At 61.3% G+C, this 12,175-nt stretch overlaps 1 protein-coding gene across 13 annotated transcripts in view; it reads left to right on the top strand.

The window, feature by feature from the left end:
* Positions 1–12,175, top strand: part of CCDC57 (coiled-coil domain containing 57) — a 99,640-nt gene that overhangs the window by 32,430 nt on the left and 55,035 nt on the right. For 12 of the 13 annotated variants that reach the window (XR_007131670.1, XM_047757003.1, XM_047757007.1 and 9 more), the window contains exons 11-13: positions 4,415–4,634; positions 5,306–5,455; positions 9,461–9,564. Coding sequence is in view for 12 of the 13 variants with exons in the window: in XM_047757003.1 (XP_047612959.1) it covers positions 4,415–4,634; positions 5,306–5,455; positions 9,461–9,564 (474 nt within the window). In the remaining variant the exon portion in view is untranslated. The remainder of the gene's footprint in view (positions 1–4,414; positions 4,635–5,305; positions 5,456–9,460; positions 9,565–12,175) is intronic. The other variant, XM_047757006.1, reaches the window with a different exon arrangement.

The following is a 12,175-nucleotide window of genomic DNA, read 5'->3' on the forward strand; positions in this document are numbered from 1 at the left end:
CCCCTCGCTGACAAGGGCGCAGACCAGGTGCCCGTCCGCCCCTCCCGAGAGCTTGACGCTCTCACACAGCGTCGGCCCCGGGGGACTGTCGAACCAGGAGACTGAGCTGGTGGCTGAGTGGACGGAGGGGGGCGGGCGGCCCCGCGCAGGAGCGGGAAGGCCAGCGTCCACCGCACGCCATCCCGGCCACGGAGCTGGCCGGCCCTCACTTGGCGGACCCAGGCGGTGCCCCCGCCGGCTTGCTTCAGGTGCCCAGAGCGCCACCGCCGCAAGGGCCTCCGGTGACACGAGAACCGAGTCCTCCCCTTGCCTCTTCCTGCCTGGTGACGGAGCCACCAGAGCCGTGATGACGGCCGCTCCCTCCCACCGCTGTGGCCGGGCCTGGCTGACCGTGGGCCCCGTGCCCCGGCGGGCGACCTTCACGGCCATGGGGCGTCCGGCACGGAGTTGGTGAGGAGGTCACGCTGGAGCAGGTGGGGACCTGCGTCCGTGGGAAGGAACGCGCGAGACGGCAGGGGGGAGGGGGCGACGGGGCAGCACGGGGCGACGCATCTTCAGCCGACGGGCGCCAGGACGAGCGCCGAGGACACGGAGGCTGCAAGCGGCCACAGGGGGGGCCTGTGCCGGGGCTCGGGTGTCATGTGCACCCTGCTCGGCCCAGGCCTTGTCCCCGTCCACCTGGGGCCTGGAGGGAACCCACAAGGACGGGGCCTGCGGAGCCGCTGCAGTGACACTTGGCACAACCCGACCGTCTCAGACGCGGCCGTCCTGGTTCCGCGTCCCTTTGTAGAAAGCCATTCGCCCGGTCCTCCAGGGCAGCGGAGCCCCCAGACCCCTTAAGCTGTTTCCGGGGGTACCGGCCTCTTCCTGCCATCCGCCCGCAGGGGCTCTGGGTGAGCAGGAGCCACGTCTCCAGGCATCCCCCTGCCTGCTCACACTGTCGGGGGCACAGCTCACAGCCCCTGGGCCCTCTGCGAGGGACACGGGCTCCCTGCAGGGAAAGGCAGCCGGGGCCCCCTGTGGCCTCTGGGGCTGGTGCATGCCGGCAGTTGCTCAGGGTTGACCGGGACTTCACCTGGACAAGGTGGCCTCCGCCAGCCATGCCGTGTGGCCAGTGACAGTCCTGTTTGCACAGGGGCCTGCAGAGCCCCAGCCTGCTGCTCGGAAAGCCTGCGGCGTCCGGAATGCACCCCTCAGCCTCCCACCTGGGCTGCTAGGCCGCATGCCCAAGGGGTCGAGTTCTGGACGGCGTGCCTGAAGAAGCCCCCAGGAACAGTCGAGGTCAGCAGGGGGTCAGGCCTGGGAGCACCGGTGTCCCCGGAGGCGAGGTGGGACCGACTCTGGCCATCAGGGTTCCCCACAGTCCCGGGGCTCACGGCAGGTGGTCTTTGCATGGGCGCCTCCTCCAGGGCGCAGGAGAAAACGAAGGCCTCTTTTTTTGCCAGTGAGCCACCCCCGCCCCAGTTGTCCTTTGTCGTGTTCCTTCCCCGGTCTGGCAGTTCCAAGTTGTTTGTGTCCAGGCCCCAGCTCAGCATCGGAGGAGGCCTCTCGGCGCTGCTCCTTGTTCAGTAAACAAGGAGCCTTAGAAATGCCTGGCAGTCGGGCACAGGCACCTGGCCATCCCACGCGGCAGGGGGCACCCACACCTTGGCCCTGTCCAGAGGGTCTGGCCACGCGGCCACGGGGGCGAGGCGAGCGGGGCGTGGCGGAGCGGGCGGTCTGAACGTGACCGGCCCTGACGGAGAGACGTGGCTTCTGAGCCGGGACGGCGTGGGGGCCGGGGCTGCCCAAGCTCCTGGCTGACACAGTGGAGTGAGGTTCCGAGCCCTGCAGGTAATCCAGCAGGACACAGCACCTGCATCCCCCCTCACGGGGCCTTCCTGGCTCCCACGGCGGGATGTGGCCCCCTGGCAAAGCGGCAGCTGTCGGTGGGCAACAGTGGCACTTGCTTCTGCAGGGCGGGGCCCTCCTGGCACACACTCCTCTGGGAGCAGCGGGATCCCTGCCTACGCCGAGGTCCGACGGAGGCTGCTCAGGGAGGCAGCGCCGAGCGAGCGTCCCGGGGTGGTGGCCCCCGCGGCGTCCGCTCTTGGCTGCGGCGCGACTTCCCAGCCCGGAGCCTCCGCGGGGGCAGCGTGTCCAGCAGGAGGCAGGGGCTTTCCTCCAGCAGACTCCGCGGAGGGCTGGGCGGTGCCGGGCCAGACGCGGGCACCCGCAGGCCCGGGCCGCCCTCCTCCGCCCCCTCGGGCAGCCCGTCCTGGGCCGCGGTGCCTCCCGCTCTTCCGGGCTTTCCCGGCGGAGCCGCCGCCGCCGCCTGGCGAGTCCTGCGGCCGCGAACGCCTCCCGGGCCAAGGCGGCGTCTCGCCGCGCCTCTCGGAGGCTGTTCTCAGTCACTGCAGGCCGCGGGCTTTTCTTTCCGAGTGCGGTTCCGGCGTCTTCCAGGTCGCCCTGGTTCTCACGGGAAGTTGGCAGTTTGTTGCATGTCACTGCTCCTCGGCAGTGTCGTCACCTATCTTTTTTCTGTTTTTTTTTCGTCTTTTTGTTTTTTCTGGGGCCGCTCCCACGGCATATGGAGGTTCCCAGACTAGGGGTCGAATCGGAGCTGCAGCTGCAGGCCTCCGCCAGAGCCACAGCCACGCCGGGTCCTTAACCCACGGAGCAAGGCCAGGGATCGAACCCGCCACCTCATGGTTCCTCGTCGGATCCGTCGACCACTGCGCCCCTACGGGAACGCCTGCTTTGGTTATTTTTACGAGGCTTTTCTCTGTCACTGTGTTTCAGCAGTTGGACTGTGAGGCACCCGCTGCTGTGAGCTTCTTTGTGTTTATCCGGCTTCGGGTTTGTTAAACTTCTTGAACCTGCGGACGTAGCTTTTCGTCAGGTTTGAAATCTTCGGCCCGCACGTTCTGCACATTCCCCGTCCTCATCGGTCTGGGCCGGTGCGTGTGTCGGCCACTCGCTGTTGCACGGCCGCCAGTGCCCCCCGCTGTTGGTTCTTCTCGGCCTCCCTCTCTCTGCTGGAGTTTGGGTGCTGCCCTGTGTTTACCCTCACCCGCCGCTCCTCCCGCAGTTTCCGACCTGCTCGTAATCCGCAGCCGTCCCCGTAAGTGTTTCTCTTGGATCGTGCGGTTTCTGTCTCTGTAGGTCGCATTTGACTCTCTCTTTGTGTGTATCTGCCATTGCACTCTCTCGCGCTCTCTTCTTCTCGGCTGTGCCTGTGGGATGTGGAAGTTCCCGGGGCAGGGGTCAAACCCACACTACAGCAGTGACACACATGCTGCAGGGACAACGCCGGGTCCCTAACCCACTGTGCCGCCCTCTTCCGTTTCTCTCTCTCTTATTTTGTTCCTTTTTCCGCTGCACCCACAGCATATGGAAGTTCTCAGGCCAGCGATGGAACGTGAGCCACTCCTGTGACCTACGCTGCAGCTGCAGCAACGCCAGAGCCTTAACCTACTGGGCTGGGCCAGGGATCAAACCTGTGCCCCTACAGAAATAAACTGGATCCCTAACCCATTGCCCACAGTGGAAATTCCCATTTCTCTTTTCGTGTTCTTGTTTTCTTTAAATCTCTGAGAAAAAAAAAAAATCTCTGAGCATATTTATGGGAACTGCTTTAAAGTCCTAACTGCCACTTAGCATGATGTTTTCATGGTCCGTCCATGTTGTGCTTCGTGTCAGGACGTCACCCTTTTCGTGGCTGAATAATATTCCACCCTGTTGCTTTGTGTTGATCCATTCACCTGGTGGTGGGCATTTGCGTGTTTCTGCGCTTTGGCTGCTCTGAAGATTGCTGCTGGTTTCCGTGGGGCTGTGTGTTCTCGGCTCTCTCTGTGTGGAAGCTCCGCGGTTCCCTTGAGAGGAGCAGCTGCTCCGCGTCGGGTTCTGCAGCCCACAGGGCTCGGTCTGCTCCACATCCTCCCCACACTAGTTGTTCTCTGCCTTCTTGTCACTGCCACCCTAGTAGATGCACAACGGCTATTTTTTTTGGCTGTGCCACGGCCTACAGAAATTCCTCAGCCAGCAAGCGAACCCGAGTCACAGCAGCGACAACACCAAATCCTTAGCCACTTGGCTCCAGGGAAAAGCCATTGCAGTAGCTGCCTACAAGGGCCGAATCTTTTCTGTCCCTCATAGATCTGGCTGAGGGTGTGCCTCGGCTTCCCCAGGGAAGTCCAGTAAAGGCTTTTTAACCAAAGAGAAAGGGTCCCCACATTTCTCAACGAGAGATTTGTTTGAAACCAGTGGTCTCGTGTTTGTGAAACCACGAAGGAAAAAGCTCTTCGTGCTTCTGTCAACATCAGCCACCTCGGGGTCAGCCGGGGGCAGGGCAGGGGCGGGAGGTGCGGGAGCCAGCCGTCGGTTCTTAGTGGTGACGCCTCCGTTCCTTGCTTTGTTCTCCTGTGTTTGACAGACGCTCCTGAGGCCTCGTGAAGAGGAAACGAGGACCCGCTCTCCGGCTCTCGCGGTGCAGCGGCTGCAAGAGCAGAACGCGAGCTTGCGAAGTGTCATCGCGCAGATGAGACAAGAGATGGAGACGCTCAGTGACCAGATGCTCCCTCCTGCCCGCTTAGGGGCGGGGGCCCCCGAGGCCACCCAGGACCCGAAGGCAGCAGCTGATCCCACCGTTCCTGGTGAGCGGGGGAGGGTGCGGGCCGTCTGCTGAACCCACAAACTGACACCGCTGCAGTGGTTGTTTTTTGTTTGGGGTTTTTTTGTGTGTGTGTCTTTTGGGGGCCAGACTCATGGCACATGGAGGTTCCCAGGCTCGGGGTCGACTCGGAGCTGTCGCTGCCGGCCTACAGCACAGCCACAGCCACGCCAGATCCGAGCCATGTCTGCCACCTACACCCCAGCTCACGGCAACGCCGGATCCTTAACCCACTGAGCGAGGCCAGGGATCGAACCCGCGTCCTCATGGATGCCAGCCGGGTTCGTTAGCCGCTGAGCTGCGTCGAGAATGCCCCTTCAGTGCTTTCTGCAGAGTGGCAGCTGCTTTTCCCCAGGGGAGGGCATCTTCAGTCGGATGTATACGCACCTGGGCGGTGGGGGGAAGCACAGGGTGTGCGCACAACACGGGGATAAACCAGAGCCGAGCAGGGGCTGGGATGGCGGGGACCCCAGCACCGGTGGGCGACCCACGAAGGGAGGTGCAGGTGCCCGAAGCCGCGGCTGCGCCAGTCCCGGGGGCAGACCTCCTTGCAAGGCCGGCATGGGACAGTCGTGGGTCGGCAGGCAAGCGCGGGTGACAGATGAAGGGCGGGGAGTAAACGCATGTGCCCTTGTGTTCACTGGGTTTTGCAAGGTTACGTTCTGGCTCTTGAAGCAGAAATGCGACACCTAAAGCATAAATTTAAAACCCTGGAGGAACACCTGGAAGTGTCAGAGCCTTGGAAGACCCCCTCGTCCTGCGCCGGTGCTCAGCCCGGTGTCCCGGCTTCCGCAGATGCTGCCGGTGAGTCCCTGAGCAGCAGCACAGCCGCGGAGCTGCGGCAGACGTGCCGCCCAGAGGCATCGGGTGCCCGCGGCGGGAGCTGCCCTTTTCCGTGTAGGTGGGATCACGCGCGGGCTCGTCTGCCTTCCGAGCCGTGGGTGTGGTCAGTGTGGACCCAGCCGCCCCCTCCCCATGGCCTCCCGGTGGCTCTGAAGTGGCTGTCGCAGTGGCTGTCGTCTGTACCCGTTGACTTTTTCCGTGTTCCCTGCGGCGTCTGTCTGCTTGGGCTCCACGGCAGACCCTGAGGCGGGGGCCGAAACCGCCGACCTTTGTGCCTTCACTGTTGTCTTTGGGGATGGAAGGGCTGTTTTGTTGGGTTTGGGTCTCTGCTCTTTTGGGCCACACCCACAGCCTATGGAGGGTCCCAGGCTCGGGGTCCGCTCGGAGCTGCAGCTGCCAGCCTCCACCGCGGCCACAGCGACGCGGGATCCGAGCCGCGTCTGCAGCCTATACCACAGCTCACGGCAATGCCGGATCCCCAACCCACTGAGCGAGGCCAGGGACCCAGCGCAAGTCCTCATGACCCTAGCTGGATCTGCTTCCGCCGCAGCGCAGTGGGGACTCCTAGATGGTCTTTTTTTTTATTTGTAAATTGCTGTTTTTTTTGAGGTATAGCTGATTTACAGTGCTGTGTTTCAGGTGTACAACCGTGATTCAAACATTTCATAGATTTTACTCCATTAGAAGTTATTATAAAACGTTGCCTGTTCCCTGGGCAGTAGCTTCTTCACTTTTTTTTTTTTTCCTGTCTTTTTAGGGCCACACCCACAGCCTATGGAGGGTCCCAGGCTCGGGGTCCGCTCGGAGCTGCAGCTGCCGGCCTCCACCACGGCCACAGCGACTCGGGATCTGAGCCGCGTCTGCAGCCTACACCACAGCTCACGGCCATGCTGGATCGTTAACCCCCTGAGCAAGGCCAGGGATCGAACCCGCAACCTCATGGTTCCTAGTCGGGTTTGTTAACCACTGAGCCACGATGGGAACTCCCAGCTTCTTCACTTTATACCTGACAGTTTGTCCGTCTCACTCCCCTGCGCTGTCTCGCCCTCCCCGCTCCCCACCGCTCGCCGTGGGCTTGCTCTCTGTACCTGTGAGTCTGCTGCGGTTTTGCTCCGCCCACTGGCCCGCTGTGTCCCCAGACCCGCATGTCGGGGTGCCACACAGCACTTGTTCTCGCCCCCTGCCGTGTCCCATGAGCAGAACGCCCCCCACGTCCGTCCGTGTTAGTCTGTGACCAAGGAGGCGGAATAGGCAGGGGAGACAGCACTCTCGTCAGTGGTGCAGGGACCCCTGGAGGTCGGCACACCCGCCAGCACGGGTGCAGACACAAACTCCGAGCGGACCAAAGACCCACACCCGCGACCAGACAGCGGGGCGGGCCCGGAGGCGAGGCCGGCGGGCGCGTGGCCGTAAACTGCAGCCGCGGCGTCCGTCTGGATCCACGGCCCGAGGCCCGGCAGGCGTGGATCTCGGGCGAGCCGGGCATCCGGCTGGCCCCCTGGGCAGGCCCCGCCTCGCAGGGTCCGTCCCGTCTCCTCGCTCCAACTTCCTTTTCCGGCGGAGACGTCTGGCTCCCTCGGCCGCCTCGCGTCTCCCGTCCAGTCGGAGGCCCCCCCCTCAGCCCGGGCTCCGCGCTCCGCCGCCCCGCCAGATGGCCCTCCCCGCGAGGCCCCCAGGCGGCTGGCGCCCAGGGGACCAGGGGACGGGGTGGCCACCAGGAAGGGCAGGGCAGGGCATGCAGGGCCCTCTGCCTGCGGAGGCATCGCCTCCCAGATGGTGCGGTTTTGTTTTTCTTTTCCAGGGCTGGTGTCTTTTGCTTCTTTGGTGCGATTTCCTTGGGCCGGAATCTCCCGTGTGAGGGGTCATACCCGAGTTTCTGCCTGACCCCAGAGAGAAACTTTCCACATTTTACTTTCATGTTTACGTTCGCTTTTCTTTTTCTTTCTTTCTTTTTCTTCCTTCCTTCCTTTCTTTTGGTTAGATTAAAGAAGATTCTTCCTGGACTTCCCATCGTGGCGCAGTGGTTAACAGCCCCGACCAGGAACCATGAGGTTGCGGGTTCGGTCCCTGCCCTTGCTCAGTGGGTTAAGGATCCGGCGTTGCCGTGAGCTGTGGTGTAGGTCACAGATGCGGCTCTAATCCTGCGTTGCTGTGTCTCTGGCATAGGCTGGTGGCTGCAGCTCCGATTCAACCCCTAGCCTGGGAACCTCCATATGCCGCGGGAGCGGCCCTAGAAAAGGCAAAAAAAAGACAAAAAGAAAAAAAAGGAAGAGTCTTCCTTTTTTTAAACCACAATTCTGTCCGTTTTCGGTTAACATTGTTAGATGCACGTACATTCAGAATTATGTTCTCTCGGGAGTTCCTGTCGTGGCTCAGTAAGTTAAGAAACTGACAGTGTCCGTGAAGACGCAGGTTCGATCCCTGGCCTCGCTCAGTGGGTTAAGGACCCGGCGTTGCTGGGAGCTGGGGTGCAGGTCGCAGACGCAACTGGGATCCCACGTTGCTGTGGCCGTGGCGTAGGCCGGCGGATGCACTCCAATGCGACCCCTGGCCCAGGAACTTCCATATACTGCAGATATGGCCTTAAAAGGTCAAGGAAAAAGTGTGGAAGTTAAAGAGAGAGCGAGGGAGCGTGTCAGATTGCCTGTTGTGGGAATTCCAGCGTCTGCCGTCCGGTGGTGCCTTCTTTCTTTCGGGGTGAGACTTTCCTCGTGAGTTCCACGAGTGACTTCAGCTTCTGTCCTGGGCGTTTTGCGTCTCAGGTCGGGAAAACCTGCCTGTCACAGAGTCTGTTTTAATTCCGCATCTTTTCTGTTAGCGGCCGTGGGTTTTCCCTTGTCCCGGCCCTGCCTCCTGCTGAGCTCGGCGGTCTCTCCGGGCTGTGGCTGCTCCAGTGCTGGAGGGGGAGGCACGGTGGGGAAAGGCAGGCGCTCCCTGGGGTTCGAGCCCCCGCCTCCGAGGCCCGCAGCCTCGCTGCCTGCCTTTCCGCACTGTTCAGGATCCGCAGGGGCAGCCTTCCCGTTGCTTTCGCTGTTTCTGTCCCCCTTTCCTGCTGAATCTCACCAGGGACTTAGTTTGAAAAGAACCAACTCTGGTCTTTTTGTTTTTTAAGAGCCTTTTTAATTTTTTTTTTTTTAGGGCCACACCCGCGGCATATGGAAGTTCCCAGGCTAGGGCTCAAATTGGAGCTACAGCTGCTGGTCTACACCACAGCCACAGCAAGGCCAGATCCGAACTGCATCTGCGACCTACACCCCAGCTCACAGCAACGCTGGATCGTTAACCCACGGAGCGAGGCCAGGGATCGAACCTGCGTCCTCATGGTTCCCAGTCGATTCGTTTCTGCTGCGCCGCGATGGGAACTCGGAAGAGCCTATTTTTACGTATTTGTCTACTTACTTGGCCACGCCCAGGGCTGGCGGAGATCCTGGGCCAGGGATCCAGCCCGAGTCACAGCAGCGACAGCGTCAAACCTGTAATTAACCTCTAGGCCAGCAGGGAACCCCCAGCCCGGTCTTGCCCTGCCCCCAGCACCCGTGCTGCTTTCCGTTTCCTCGGTGTCTGCTGTTGGCTTTATTCTCTCCTTCCTCTACTTTATTTGCTTTTCCCCTAATAAGTTTTTTTGGCTCCCTCGAGGCATGTGGAGGTCCGCAACGTCAGATCCTTAACCCACTGCGCTGGGATCGAACCCGCGTCCACATGCGCCCCAGATGCCGCCAGTCCTGTTGCACCACAGTCCCAATTTTTGAGATGAATGTTCAGCTCATTTATCTTTTATCTTTCTTTAAAATAAGCTATGAATACTTCTGAGAGGAGAGCTCCAAATACATCCTTAAGATTTCATCAGCCCTGCTTTGGGGACAGTTCAGAACTTCTAACCTGCACGGTGACTTCTTCAGTGGAAGCCCCCCCCCCCCCCGGCCCCGGCTGTAGGAGGTGCGTCTGACAGGGTCGCTCTTTCTGCAGGAGGAGCTGTGCCCGGCGACAGCACCTCCACGGGACTGGCGCTCCGGAAGCTCCGAGACAGGGCACGGCTCTTGAACTTCCTGGTGGCGCGGCTCAGACGGAAGGTATGGCCACCCTCTGACCCTCGGGCTGTGAGGGCCTAACGGCTGGAGAACGCTCCTGGGGCGGGAGTGAGCCCGGCCGCGGCCCCTCCGAGGCGGGGGGTTATTTGAGGGGCCGCAGGGAGGCATGTGTGGTGACGGCCTGGTGCACAAGGGAGGGAGCTGGAGCAGGTGCACGGGGCCTGGTCTCTGCCCCCTCCAGCAGGTGCTCGGGCAAGTCCTGGCCCCATCCTAACTGGGGACCAGCTGCTGGAAGGTGGTCACCAGTGCTGGGCTGACCCAGCTCTTCCTGCGGAGTTCCCAGCGCAGCTCCAGCTGGTACTCCGGGGTGGGTAGGCCATGAGGTAAAATGTACCTTTTTTTCTTTTCTTTTCTTTTTAGAGCCACACCTGTGGCATATGGAAGTTCCCAGGCTAGAGGTCGAGTTAGACTGGCCTACACCACAGCCGCCTGCACTGCAGCTCCGGACAATGCTGGATCCTTAACCCACTGATCAAGGCCCGGGATCCAACCTGCATCGTCATGGGTACTAGTTGGGTTCATTATCACTGAGCCACAGTGGGAACTCCCATACCTTGGTTTTTTTGGCCACCCAGCAGCATACGGAATTTCCCAGGGCAGGGATCAAATCCGAGCCAGAGCCTTAACCCACTGCACCAGGCCAGGGATTGAACTCGCGTGCCACTGCACCACAGCAGGAACGGCTCAAATATACCATTTTTGTGGGTACAATCTGGTGACACTGAGTATACCCACGGTATTGTGTAGCTGTCACCAGTCTGTTGTCAGGCATGTCCATCGTTTGAACAGAGCTCTGTCCCCATTGGGCACTAGCCCCGCACCCCCTGCCCCTCTGTCTCCGTGGCCCTCACGCGGCGAGTGCATGGCACTGGAACTGCACAGCCTCAGCCCCTGAGACCGGCTCCCTGCATGGGCAGTGTCCCCAGGGTGCATCCGCGCTGTGGCAGGTGTCAGGGCTTCATCCCACACTGTGTGTCCTTCTGCTCCACCCCGGGCTGCTGTCTGTCCACGCCCGGCTCCGGCTCCCCGGCCGTGTGCATGGAGCACCTTCCGGGTCACAGGGCAGCTCTGCACCTGACTGCACAGGGGCAGCCAGCACCCACCAAATGCGCCCAGGGCGGCTCTGCGCCGTCCACACCTGGCTGGGCGCACGAGGGTCCCGCGTCCCGGGCCCGCCCAGCGCCCGCCGCCTTCTGTCTTTTTGACTCTGGGACGGCGCTGTGGTTTTGACTTGCACTTTCCTGGTGGGGGTTGATGCTGAGAGTCCCTCACGCGCTCACTGCTGCCGTCCGTACCTCTTCTTTCCCGAGAACACCCTCGGCCCACTTTCAGTCGGGTTGTCTGTCGTTGCAGCTTCAGAGGGCTTGTGCGCTCTGGATACAAGCCCCTTGTCACATGTGCAGGTCGTGAACTTTTGCTGCCATCCCATGTCTTGTCTTTTCTCAGTCTGGCAGTGTCCTCGGGAGCAGCCCATCCTCCTGGGGAACCACGCGGTTCCGTCGCCTTTTGCACATTCCCGCGAGGCGATTTTCGCGTGTCCTCTGAAGTCCGTAAGCATGTAAATTCCAGTGTCTGGTGGGCTTTGCACCTTCTGTGAAACAGATCACCCGGCTGGTGACACGTCACTCGAGCTTTCCGTCCCCACAAGGGGCAGGCAGTGCTCCGGAAATCAGAGGCCTCATCCTGGCAGAAAGTGCACTTTTGCTGTCTCAGTGGAGACGAACTCGACGGCATTTCTGCTTCTGGGATCGTGGGTCTTTGTCACGTAGGAGGGGAGGCCTTCTTCTTCTTTTTTTTTTTTTTTTGTCTTTCTGCCATTTCTTGGGCCGCTCCCACGGCATGTGGAGGGTCCCAGGCTAGGGGTCGAATCAGAGCTGTAGCCACCGGCCTACGCCAGAGCCACAGCAACACGGGATCCCAGCAGCATCTGCAACCTACACCACAGCTCACGGCAATGCCGGATCCTTAACCCACTGAGCGAGGCCAGGGATCGAACCCGCAACTTCATGGTTCCCAGTCGGATTCGTTAACCACTGCGCCCTGACGGGAACTCTGAGGGGAGGTCTTCAGACCTCGGCCCCAGTTTAGCCCCACTGTCAGGATTTCACGCGCACGCACACAGGGAAGGCACGCACACATGCACACACACACCAGCATACAACTCGACCCCCCCCACTCACGCGACTAACAAGAAGGAGACATGGAAGTAAGAGCCGTCAGTCTGTCCTCAGTGATCCCATGTGGCTTGATTATCCTGAGGGAAAAAATCCGCCTCGAGGAGCTTTTGCGTTTTCCCTTGCGGTGTCTGCTCAGCCCGGGGTCACCTTCCAGTGTCTGTGAGACGAGGCATGAAACACTCCCGCTGCCGCTCTTCACAGGAGCCTCTGCCACAGGCCGACGGCGTTTTATCTTCCTGAGACTCCGACGAGCAGGGTGCGGTGCAGAGAGCTGTGGCTTTCTGCCTGTTCCTTTTTCCCGCCTGGGTTGGGAGCGGGGGCAGACGTCGAGAGCAGCCGAAGGCCGAGGCTGGTCCCCGGGCTCCGGCCAGGACTCTGCCCGGGCACTTGCTGGCCGCCTGTAGCCGCCCCAACTG

The sequence above is a fragment of the Phacochoerus africanus genome, chromosome 14, assembly GCF_016906955.1.
Source record: "Phacochoerus africanus isolate WHEZ1 chromosome 14, ROS_Pafr_v1, whole genome shotgun sequence".
Classification (NCBI taxonomy): domain Eukaryota; kingdom Metazoa; phylum Chordata; class Mammalia; order Artiodactyla; family Suidae; genus Phacochoerus; species Phacochoerus africanus.